The sequence below is a fragment of the Stegastes partitus genome, unplaced genomic scaffold, assembly GCF_000690725.1.
Source record: "Stegastes partitus isolate 25-593 unplaced genomic scaffold, Stegastes_partitus-1.0.2 Scaffold1531, whole genome shotgun sequence".
Lineage (NCBI taxonomy): Eukaryota > Metazoa > Chordata > Actinopteri > Pomacentridae > Stegastes > Stegastes partitus.
The window spans coordinates 45529-58353 of NW_007579262.1; the positions used below are offsets into that span (position 1 = coordinate 45529).

The following is a 12825-nucleotide window of genomic DNA, read 5'->3' on the forward strand; positions in this document are numbered from 1 at the left end:
TTATTATTATTATTATTATTATTGTTATTATTATTAATAATAATAATAATAATAATAATAATAATCATAAACCAAAGGTTTAATAGAGGTGGTAGGGAGGATACTACCTACCATAGTATACTCAGAGTTATAATTCTGAAAGTATTTCAAGCTTTTCTTGACGCAGCTGCTTCAACTGACCATTCATAGTGTCAAATGAGTCATTTGTAAGTCCTCAGCTCTCTTGCAAAATCAAAATATGATTGGATAAGACATGAGCTCCACCACCAAATCCGATTAAACTACACAAGAAACATTTCATAATGATGTTCAACCTGACAAAATGACCCCAATGCTGAGTAACTTAGGAGCATTGTTCTGAGCTTCCTTTTATTTTGCACAGTCTTAATGTTGATGTTTTAGTGTTTATGCGGTAGTTGGGGTTAGGGTTACATATAATGTTTTATATATAAACGTGCTGTGGGTGAAATCATAGAAGCTACTGAATGGAATTTATTTTGGTCGGCTTGTACATCAGCCCAGTCTCCATGACAACTGATCAAACTCCACCAGAAGACCATTTCATATGGTTGAGAGTTCTGCAAAGATAAAGCTGCTTAGTGTACTTTGAGTTACAGATGTTTTGTCAAACTGCTGTTTCCAAAGTTCGTCTGTGCATCAGCTTTACCCACTTTCTCCTGTAGAAGGTCACAGGGGCAGGAGTCAGCTGACACAGGGCAGGAGGGGCAGGAGTCAGCTGACACAGGGCAACAGAGGGACACACCCTGGATAGGTTGCCTCAGTGTAATCATACGGCTAACAGAAGCAGAAAGTAAACCATGCATGTTCACACTTACACCTATACCCAATTCAAAATCACTAATTAAACTGCCGTGCATGTCTTTGAACTGTGGGAGGAAGGCCTCCGCCGATCAAGTGGGTTCAAAAACCGAACCATCTTGCTGTGAAGCGAGTTAACAACTGCATCACCATGCTGCTTTATTTCTTAAGTCAAAAGGGAGTTTTATGTTTGGCATTAAAGTTGTATTGTGTGGCTGCAGGTGTAACTAAACAGCATCTATAGAAATATGATGGAGCTGAAGTCACCCTGCCCTGCAAGTGGTGTCTTCTTGCTGACCAGTATGCTCACACCCAGGCACACTGAAAAAGGAGAAAGTGTAAGAATTCCATGTATAGACAGATCTGTGTGTCCACAGGCCATTAGCTAACCACTGGACTGACTATCCCCTGACTCAGTGAAAGCAGCAGTATGTCAGGGTCAAACTCAGTCACTATTTATGTATAATATACAGTAGTGGAGCTGGATAAAGTGCAGCGGATTCCCTGTAGAGGAGCAGGGTGGATGTGTGGACAGATTCAGTCACCGTTCTCTCTGCAGCAGTCCATCTCCTCCTGCATTAGCAGAAAGGCAAAGGCTGAGAGCAGAGGGAGCAGGCTCCTCCACTTCAGAATCACTCTTTCTGACAAGTTAATATATACACTGAGGCTAGGATGGGCAGCTATGTGCCAGAGAAAGCTGTGAATCTGCAGGTTTCATTCAAGCCAAAGGTACCGCTGGAGGATTTCACTGATCAGCTCCTCCTCTGTGGCTGACAGTGTGCTAATCAGCTCTGCTATATAGCCTTTGATTGCCATTATAACGTCCATCCTTCTCATTGCAATGTGATGGTCCAATTCTGCACCAGAGTCCCATTTATATATTGGACACATGCTGGTCTCTAAATCATTGAAGTGATTATCAAGGCGTTCCTTGATTTTTCTTTTTGTCTTCTTGTTCTTATTGCTGCACTTAGTCATAAAATGCTGCTAATGTTGTTTAACAGCACGCTTGTTTATAGATGAGATGTCAGTGCCTTCCAAAAATGTAAGTGTTTTCTGATCTGACAGACAATGAGTGTCTCAGAAACACTCATTTGTTGACTTGTGGAGTTTCATACAACAAAAACTTAAGGAGCCAATCCAGTGAACTTGCAGGCTGAGAATTTCCCTAGTAGCAATATTTAGAGTGGTTTCTCGGTGTGAGAGTGTGTGGTTGAATTACTCCAATACAACAGCTTGCCATTGTGTAGCATAGAATAGTTTTACAGCATCTGAGCAGAGTCATAGGTGAGCTGGTGTGCTGAGCTGCAGTTAGGGAGGAGGGGTGGGTGGAGAGAGAGGCAGGGACTTTACATTTAAGCCATTTTAAAGTATTAAGAGATTATTTTCACACACACACACACACACACACACACACACACACACACAGGTGAGTAAGTTGCTGCTGTTAGTCCCCCCTCCCTGATATAAACGTGAATGTCAGTCAAATAAAACAAAACTCAACAGTTGCACAAACTGCAGCTTCCAAAACAGCTTCTCACTACCGGAGCATCAGAACTTTCCTGACAGGAGGATTCACTGCAGGACTGGTATTAGTTTTAGCTCAGTGTGTCTAATAAACTGGCAGCTGAGTGCCGATGAACTTAAGCAAAAGATCAATGTTATTGAAACACTAGAAAAACAAAAAAGAAAGAACAAATCGAATTTCAACCTGTTTTTGTCGACGTCATTGTGATGAATTTAATTGTGTTTGACTGAATATGTATTTACCATCAGACGTATTCTCCACTACATCTGATAAATTGCACACTTGTGTGTATTCGAATCCATACAGGAAACTGATTCATCTCGATCAGCTTCCACACAAATAAATATGAATAAACTTTGTCAGAGAGCTACGGTATATCAGGTTTAAAGAACTCCAGAGGACTCTTATAGCTTCATTGTACTTTAGCTTGTTGATGATTCATTGGATCCTTATTGCTCTCCTGTGTTGAGATACGGCTGACAATCAGAAATCATTGCATTTGGGCAGAAATTAGAACTCTGAGTGGGAAGTGTCAGCGCCACAGTCTCCCTATTAGCAGTTTCAATACAAAAATGTCATTCTCTGTCTGCAAAGAATGCCACTTTAACTGTGTATATACAGAAGACAATGCAGAGCAGAGAGCTGACACATAATAGTAACTGTACAATACATCAGCAGGTGAAGGAACAGCAGCCGACTGTTGTGGTGTAATTGTTGCTCCTGTAGTTGTACGGAAGCTCCCCCCCGACCCACACCCCTCCCCACCCACTCTCTCTCTCTGTCACACACACACTCACACACACACGCACACACAACTGCTAATCACAGCTTGGTACAGGTAGTGAGGCATTGGGACTACTGGTGATTGAGCCTCCCTGGTGGATTGGAAGCAGGAATCTGACAGACTCAGATAAAAGGCTGTTTGGAGTTGCCTGCAGCATCAAACAGCATCAGCCGCCTCCCCACCTCCTCCTCCCGCTTCTCCTCCCTACCATCACCTCCCCTCGCTTCATTTTTCTCTCTTTTGGTTTACTCTGTTGCCATGGCTACGCTCAGCCGGAGCCGTCATGTTGTGGAGGAACCTGTCAGGGCGCCACTCTCAGATCACCTGATGCGGGTCGCCTCCACCGGCGGCCTCTTTCACACGGCGTCATCGTTCAATTTTGCTTTGATTAAGTCTGCTCTCCGTAGCACGCCGCAGCTGACGAGTGCGGTCGGTCTATTTTGTCGTCAAGCGTTGAGCTTGTGCAATTTTGTCGACCTGGTGTTTTGGAGAGGACCCCTCTGAACAGCAGAAAAAAAAAAAAAACATAAATACACCTCTCCTATCCAATTTCCACGACTGTGAAGCGAGTCTAGTCAAAGCAGCGTGATTTGAGTGGAGGATGGGATGAAATTACCTGTTAGGAGTCATGCTGTGGGGATGGGTGCATGTGGAGGGGGCTTTTCTACATGAATGAAAATAGTAGTAGGTAGGATACAAGACTGATTTGAAACCCACTTAAAGCTGAATTCCTCTTGTAAACATTTTGCGAGAAACCTATTACCTGCTGTTCTGGATGCTGTGCTTTTCATAATACGCTGCAACAACAAAGAGCCGTCACCTCTTTCAGCTGGCTGTCCAGTTCACAGCCATGTAGCTCTGTATGCTGCCGGAGGAGGTGTGTGTGTGTGTGTGTGTGTGTGTGTTATGTTGTGAGGGGGGGTTATACATATGCAGACTGTGTTGAAAGTTGAAACGTAAGCTGAACCCCCGTCCTGTTTTTTTTTTTTTACATTTGCTTGCTTTTCAGTGTGCCTGAATGAATGAGTGAATGAATGAATGAATGAATGAGGGGAGGGGGTGGAAGTTCTGTAAGGTGATGAGAGGATGGATGTGGAGAGGGAGAGAATGAGCAATGTCGTGATCAAGAGGGGCTGGGACACAGAGAGGGAGATGAATGGGGCTGAGAGCAGGAAAATTGGACAGGAGGCGGGGAGTGAATGAAGATAGAGAATGGCTCGAGATATCAGGAGACAGAGATTGTGAGCTATGTGCAGGTAATAAACAAGGCAGAAATAGATAGATATCTCCAGAGAGGAAAAAGAAAAGTGTGTGATTGCGTGCATGAGGTAGAGGGTTGGGGGGGGGGAGGAGGTTGTTCCTCCCCAAAGATCAGAAAAGGAAAAAAAGCAAAAGAGAGGGAAGGAAAGAGAGGGCGGAAAGGCAAAGGGAAGAAAGCTGGAGAGAGTGTGAATAATGACACAAGCAGGAAAGATTTGGATGAACATGCTGTACTTAGACTAACTTGGCCAGCTGAGATGATGTGTATCCCTGCTAAGCTCTCCTTTAGGCAGGCTTAGATCTCATCAACTCACTCCAGGTTGGCACTGGCTTCAAATGCTGCTGCGGAGCCCTGGATTAACTATACAGCCGTCACTCAGACACTTAAACAGGGGTCTGGTGAGGCTTATCCTATATATCCCCCCACTGCACTCCACACCCACCCACAACCGCCACATCCGTCCCCCCTTCAAAGCTACTCGCAGGAAGACTTTACCGTAACAATATCCGCCGTGGTTGCCTACAGTCATGTTAATTGTGCCATGATTTTAAAAGAGGTTAAATGAGCATGTCCCTCCCCTCCTCCTTCCCCCTCCATTTACTTCCCCTCTATCTTATTCCAGGCCTGTGCATGAGTGTTTCTTTTTCATTCTGGTGCTCTTCCAGATCTTCTCCTGCCAAATGACGCCTCCCCCCAATTCCTCCCTCCCTCTCTCCCCGTCTCTGGCTGGATCTCGGGCTTTCATATTTGGAGGCCCTGCAATCGATATGGGCTGTCTGTGATTGGGTTGCTTCGCGTGATTCATTTCTGTAACCTTGGTGATGGTTTGATGTGGAGGCTGCACCCATGTCCATATTATGACTCAGTGAGCGCGTGTGGAGAGGAGATGCTGGTCAAGGGAGGTATCGATTGGTCCTTCATTCTGCCTGCCCTCTTTGCTCTCCCCTCCATCTCTCGCTTTTTCTTTATCCATCTTTTTTCTCACTTGCCGTGCAGCCTTGATAGTTTGGCCATAATTTGAAATGACTTTGTGTTCTCAAGAAATGATTATTTAACCCTAAATGTTCCATTGGGTGTTAATATTTATCTCTTTTCTCTTCTCTCTCTCTCTCTCTCGTTCCAGAACTCGATCAGACACAACCTGTCCCTGCACAGTCGCTTCATTCGGGTGCAAAATGAAGGGACGGGAAAGAGTTCCTGGTGGATGCTCAACCCAGAAGGAGGAAAAATGGGGAAAGGACCCAGACGACGTGCAGCCTCTATAGACAACGGCACCCGCTACCTGAAGACCAAAGGCCGCATCAGCCGGAAGAGAGCAGGTGCTATTGGCCTTGGACGGGGACAAGGTCAGGGAGCTGGACCAGCAATGCAGGGCTCCCCAGAGCATGGCAGTCCAGCAGGGAAAGGAGGTGTGGGCATGGGTGGTGAGGAGTACGACACCTGGACAGACCTCCATTCCCGCACTTCATCTTCTGCCTCCACGCTGAGTGGCTGCCTGTCCCCGATCCTAGCTGAGGCAGAGGCTGATGAACCAGAGGAAGGTGGACTTTCCTGTTCAGCTTCCCCACGACTATACCCCAGCCCCACCAGTACCCGTTCCCCGGCCTTGGGTACTGGGGGCCACTGCCCAACTGTGGAGCTGCCTCAACTGACCGACCTGACGGGGGCTATCAGTCTAGATGAAAGTGGCTACCCTCAGCCGCCACAAATCAAATGCAACGGTTATCCATATGTGCCTGGGCCCAAGGCAGAGGGCTCCTACTGTGGGCCCATGTATGGACAGCCTTCAATGGGCATGCTCCGACACCACACTCCTATGGAGACCATCCAGGAGAACAAGCCAGTCAGCTTCCAGCGCCCAATGAGGGGCTACTCAGAGAACAACGCCCTGCAGAGTCTGCTCACCGGAGGTCCTCCATACTGCAACAAAGAGACAGTGCTGGGCCAGGGACGGGAAACACACACACTAATGACACAGGGAACCAGTGGCGTTCACAGCCAGCACAGTCACAATCAGAATCGCAGCCACAATCACAACCACAATCACAGCCAGGAGCATGCTCACAATCCCAGTCTACACAATGGTCATGGCTCAGTCCATGACCAGAACACAACCCACCATCAGAACCACAATCAGGGTCACAAACACCAATCCAGCCTCGACTACAACCACAGCCACAAGCCCCACCCTGCCCATGACTTTGGTCCAAGTCATGAGCATGGTCACGGTAACAAAGTAAATCCCAGCCATGATCACAACCCTCGCTCCAGTCAGAGCCACATGCACAATCACACCCCTCACAACCCTCATAACCCTATGCACAGCGGGCCTCACCATCAGGCTCTGTCCCCACGGGTGAGCACTGACATCCTGCAGCCCTACAGTCTCAAGACCTCTAACCACTACGGGCCCCGCCCCCACCTCCCAACATCCCCTTCCCTGCCACCCAACCCCGCCGGTGTCATGGATGTTCCCCAGGACCCCTGCCGCCTTGCATCCGCACCTCACCCCCGTCACCAGCCTTACCCCGGAGCTCACCATCAGGGCATGACTGACTCCTGGCATGGCTACTACCATAACAACCACCAGCCGGGAAATGGTGGTTACCAGGGGCAACAGCACAGCACCCACAGTAGAATGGCTGTCAGCTTGGAAATGGAGAACATCCCAAATAGTCTGGACTGTGATGTGGACTCTATCCTGCTCAGTGACTTTATGGACACAGAGAGCATGGACTTCAACTTTGATGGCTCTCTGTCCCAAGGAGTGGGGATGGGGATGGGCATGAGTTTAGGGGCTTTTGCTTGCCCTCCACCGGCACACAGCAACCAGAGCTGGGTACCAGGGTGAACTCAGGCTCAAGGGTTTGAAAAGACACATGACCAGAACGCTCACCCACTGGGCTAAGCTGCTGGTGGGCTGTACCCTTGGACTGACTGACTGTGATTCTGTTTCTCTGAGACAATATGTATTGTCATTTTGTTTCCTGGGGACTCCCTGCATTCCCACATCATACTCTTTCTCTCTCTCCCACCCTGTTTATAAAGCCTTCTGTCTCCATATTGCCCCTGCCCCCCATGAGCCTAGTGCTAAAGTGACACCCTCCATTCATGCCCTTCAGTTTTGTTTTGTTGTGTTTTTTATTCTCTCCTTCCAATCCCATCCTGCCTGTCCTAAGCTCTCAAGCACTTTACATCCATCTTTTTCATACAGATGCAGTAACACAAAGACCAGGCAAAGGCACGTTGTGTGTTGGCTTAAGTTTAATGTATGCAATCCACTTTACGGTATTATCTCCTCCGACAAAGGAGGTGTTGTTTTTGACTTGAGAACATGATCAAACAGCTGCATAAATATATTCAATGTAGAGGTGCTCAGACTGGGGGTTAAAAGGCACAGGGGGCTTTGAGGTTTAAGGAGGAAGAAGAAAAAAAGGAGTTTTTTTTAAGAAAAAGAGGGAATAAGAACTAAAGGGATGGAGTTATAGGAAAGACGGAAGCTCCAGGGTCAGTGTGATTTCTCCTCTGCCTGGTGGACAGTCGTGTCTCCTATTTGGGCTCAGTGAAGGAGGACAGTCATGCATCAGGCAACCATCAGCACCACTCCATTGAAATGCAACGTCCCTTCTTTAATCTCCAAAGTAATGCCAGAGTGATGCATCACTATTGCAAATCTAATGCGCCACTCTGTGTTTTTTCAACCCCCCCCTCCCTCTTCAACTCCGGACACACCGGCTTAATGTGTTTTGGCGAAAGTGATGATTAAAGTCACTCTGCACTAAATGGGGGAGGGATTGAAAGGGGTGGTGTTGGGGAGGGGGGCATTGAGGGTAGATGATAGGAGAGGAGAAATGCAAATATTCCCTCTGTGCCTCTTCCTCTCCATTTTGTGGATTTATGTAGCTTTCCCCGTAATGAAATAAGCAACGATCAGAGCCTGCTGTACATCCTGAGGAGCTCTCTGATTGGCCTGCAGTGGGCTGCCTCAGCGTGGCACCTTCACCGGCTGACCCCAGAACAGCTTAGCGAGCAGCTGCGGTCAGGCCAGGATGTTGATGGAGCTGCCGTCCTCAGACCCCCGGCAACCTTGTCTAATTCACTAACACCCAGGTTCAAGCCCACTATGTGCTTTTGTGCTTTTACTCCTGTGAATTGCTCACTGATGAACAGCGTCAGCAGATTACTATTTGGTGCTATCTCCTCTTCCCAGGCTCCCTCCTATCGCGCCGCCCCATCCCGAGGTTACTCGGAGGGTAAACAAGAGTAATTAACCGCCAAACAAGATGGATGATTTATGCAAGTGCATGTATTCGCTCATTGGCACAAAGTCATAATTCTTCCCCCCCGCCAAGCACAAGGAGGGCGATTTTTGAGAGGTGGCGCCCAGCGACAAGGTAAAGCGGCTGGCAAGTGGCGTGCTTACAGTGTCCTTCAAGTCCTTCAAGCATCCTCTTTACAAGTGTTTTAGCCCTGTCCCGGCCATAGCTTTACTTTGCTGTCGTCTTTTCTTGTGCTCGTTCTGTGATTGTGCAGTTGTCTGTCCGGTTTCAATACAGCGTGGGTAGGAGCTTTCGTGTGCATTTTATTTTCTTGGTTCGTAGTGGGAAAGCAGTCAAAAGGGGGCAATCGCCAACCCTTGTTCTGGCGCCTGTCCCGCTTAAGACAGAGAGAATAGGAACAAGAGAGAGAAGAAAGGTAGATAGATACAGAGAGATACTGAATAGGAGGGAAGGAGCTAGATGAGTAGGCAGGATCTGTGAGACTGTTAGAGATTTTCCAGCTCGGTAGCTTTCTGTAGAATTGGCTGTTTCAATCAGGCCAAATGTCAAGTGCTACTCAGCCAGCTCCAGTGAGCTTTGACCAGAAAGCTACTTCTCCCTCCTGATCAAGGACAATGACGGGTATTTCCATACACATTTCTTTTGATTTCTTCTTTCCTTTTCATGAGTTCAGATGGCCCATTGTTGTAACCCAAATGTAATTTGTTCTCTGGCCTGTGTGCACTTGTGTGTCAAGCTTCTCGTGGGTGTGCGAGCGTGTGTGCGTGTGTGTAGCACAGTGATGTACAAGACCTGATTAAGGGAATATTGTTGAGAAGTAACTTGCCCTGGTATTGTCCATGCCTGGCTGAGTGCAGCATACATAATATATACAGTTTATATTTATTGGTTAGGGAGATGGGTCTGTGGAGGACCACTTAGACCCCTCACTGCTTTGTCTTCTTGATGACAAAGAGGCAGAATGCTATTTCAGTTTGACTACATTTCATTCTGTAAATAATCTATATTGAGAAAATTGTATTATAATTTTTTTGCAAATATCAATTTCTTTTCTAAAATGATGTATCTGCTCATCTGGTGAACGTAAAATAAAAACGAGAACATATATGTTTTTTTGTGTTTGTGTTTTGTATTCACAACCATATGTGCACTGTCCTCAGGTGTACCTTGTCCAGGTGAATGGTAAGGCTGCCTTTACACCTATAATCAGTTCATTTAATGTCATTCAAGGAAAGAAATGAGACCTGAATCTGAACCAGAATGTTGTTTTAGTCCTGGTTTAGTTTGTGTTCCTGTTGATATTTTACTAATTAACCAAGAAGAGTGAATATGGAGTCATAGAGACTGACAGGTAACTCACGGATTGGAGGGTTTTGGTAATGCCATCAGCACTAATGTCCCACCTGTCATGTATGCATTTATGTTGTCAGGTAAACAAACAACTGATTATGAGATATATTAGTATTACCAAGCTGCAAATCAATGTATGATTAAGAGGTAGATAAAGAGAAGAAAATCCATCCATTTATCCTTCCATCATCTACACACCGCTTAATCCTCACTAGGGTCATGGGGGGCGGAGCCTATCCCAGCTGACTCAGGGTGAAGGCAGGTTCACCTGGACAGGTAACCAGTCTATCACAGGGCTACACTTAGAGACAGACAACCAAGCACACTCACATTCACACCTACGGACAATTTACAATCACCAATTAACCTCAGCATGTTTCTGGACTGTGGGAGGAAGTCGGAGAACCCGGAGAGAACCCACGCTGCACGGGGAGAACATGGAGACTCCACGCAGGAAGATCCCGGGCTTCTTAACCAGGGATCTCCTAGCAGTGAACCACCGAGCCAAGAGCAGGAAACGAGAAATAAATGTTTTTAGGTGTAATGGTGATATCATTTTCTTTTTATGGAGCTAATGAGTCCACAGATGATTAAAACACAACTGACTGTGCATGGATGTTACCATGGTAACCAAATGAACCGCATAAACACATACATCACTTTAAAAGTTTGATAAGAAAATTGCTTCCTCAATAGTTCATAAGTAGCATCTGTCTGTGGAAACAGAATGATAATATGAGGTAAACATATATGAAGTAAATGACTCAGGGAAGAATCTACCAGACATTGCCAATAACTCACAGAACCTCGATCAAACTTGCTTCTTACAACTTAGGTCTTATTTTTGTAGGTTTTTCATCATTTCTAGCAGTTATGATAACATTGCAGTGCAACTACAGAAAACCTGAAAACGAGAAGCTCCTGGGCATCGATTAGTGGAGACGAGCGTCCAGAGGATAGGATATGTTTTGAACAACTTAACAGCTTATTACTAAATCATTTTATTTGGGCTGAAACTAAAAGTGAGTGAGCATCAGAAATAAATGTATATTGCAAATGGAAGCTGTATATGTGTCAAAGAATGGCAGGGTAGGTTTAAGTTGATCTGAGAAGTCAATCTATCTTTAACTGCGATTGGTAACAACTTTAATGTTTTCCTTTTTTTTCTCCTCTAATGTAGTTCGACTCACCAGCGGGTTTGTTAACAACCTGTTTGATCTGATTGAGTGACGACCTCTTGTTCCCACATCTGAACTGTTAACTAATTGAGTACATGCATTACACACAAAGAAGTCATGACAAAACTACAAAAAATAACAACAATGTTGTCATAAACTAGTCAGGGCTTCTGACTTTTGAGTTACATTCTAAAAAAAACACAAAAAAACAAACCTGTGCTTTTTAGTTAACATCAGTTTGGTGGTAAATGACACATGATTACCTTTATGAATACATCTGTGTGCCTGGACTGTGGAGAACATGTTAAAGTGTGTGTTTGTGTGTACACACGTGTTTATGAGTGTGTGAGAGACCTAAACACACCACTGTAGTATCACCCCAGACCTCAGTTTTGTGACTGTATGAGTGTGTATTTGTGTAAACTTCCTGCATGTGTGTGTGTGTTTTGGGAACTGTGTCTAGTCTAGCGCCTGTGTGATAAGGCTCGTTAGCAACCCGATGCCGTGCCACAGCTGTGTCTGTCCCAGCGGAGGCTTCCTCACTGAGGGACTGACTGCATCTGCACTGCCATACTGTGCAACACACACACACACACACACACACACACACACACACACAACCATGTCCTCATCGCCCCCTCACCTCTGTTGCTGTGTGTGGCTTGAGCCTGCAGAGAGAGAGTCAAAGCAATACATAGTTAGTTAGCAGCAGCTCACCTGACAAGATGGCTGATCCCTGTACACCTGGGAAGATGGCGGCACCTGGCACTGCACAGACACGCACAGACACACACACACACACACACACACACACACACGCTGTCAGAAGCCAATAACAGCTCTCCATCATTTCTGGCTCATGCCGTTCTATAAAATATGCCTCTCGGATGCTAGTTAGTTCATCTGGTAGAGAGAAGAAGAAGGTTAGTATGAGACAGAATGCATAATAAGGACGGGCTCCTGCTGCACTCCATGCAAATGTGAAGCCTGACGTGTCAAGCCTTGATGGATCTGTTCTGACAGACACGGTGACAGCCTGGTGACAGCAACTTAAAAACCTACACTCCTTCTCCCTCTCCCTTTCTCCCTTCTCGTATATATTTACAACCAGAGCATCTTAATGCACTTTTCCTCCCTAATCTCCCATGTTCCTCTGCAGCTAGTTCACAGACATCCCCATATTTCACAGGATATGGAATTTTGTGATCTGACAAAGGTTGTAGGCTGATATGTGAGCTCTGTACTGGTGTATGATATCTGCATAAACTGTATGGTCGTGTATAATGTGCGGGCTCTGTCACTAAATATTACTGAGAGACTGAAATTCTTCACTGAACCCCAGGAAACTACTCTACTTATCAGTCCCCCGTAGTATTAATCATGCAATCTACTGCTGTTGTTTTTAAAATAAATTGCAAATAGCTGATTAAGATTTAAAAAATAAAAAAGGTTATTGTGCTTTATAGAATAATTACAGTATAGACTAACAAAAGAATCTGAAATTCAATTAAAAAACAAAAAACAACCTGTGTTAATATCACATATTGATTCATGGGAAGATTATAGTTGTTCCCAGCTGTAGATCAAAATACAAATAATCTTTTCCCCTCAACCTCAAAGGATGA

General features: G+C 45.6%; 1 protein-coding gene across 1 annotated transcript in view; it reads left to right on the forward strand.

Moving 5' to 3' along the window:
* foxo6b (forkhead box O6 b) overlaps positions 1-9779 on the forward strand; it is a 47791-nt gene extending 38012 nt beyond the window's left edge. Inside the window, exon 2 of the mRNA XM_008300387.1 lies at positions 5516-9779. Coding sequence (XP_008298609.1) covers positions 5516-7243 — 1728 coding nt within the window. The 3' untranslated portion in view covers positions 7244-9779. The remainder of the gene's footprint in view (positions 1-5515) is intronic.
* Positions 9780-12825: the final 3046 nt, after the last annotated feature.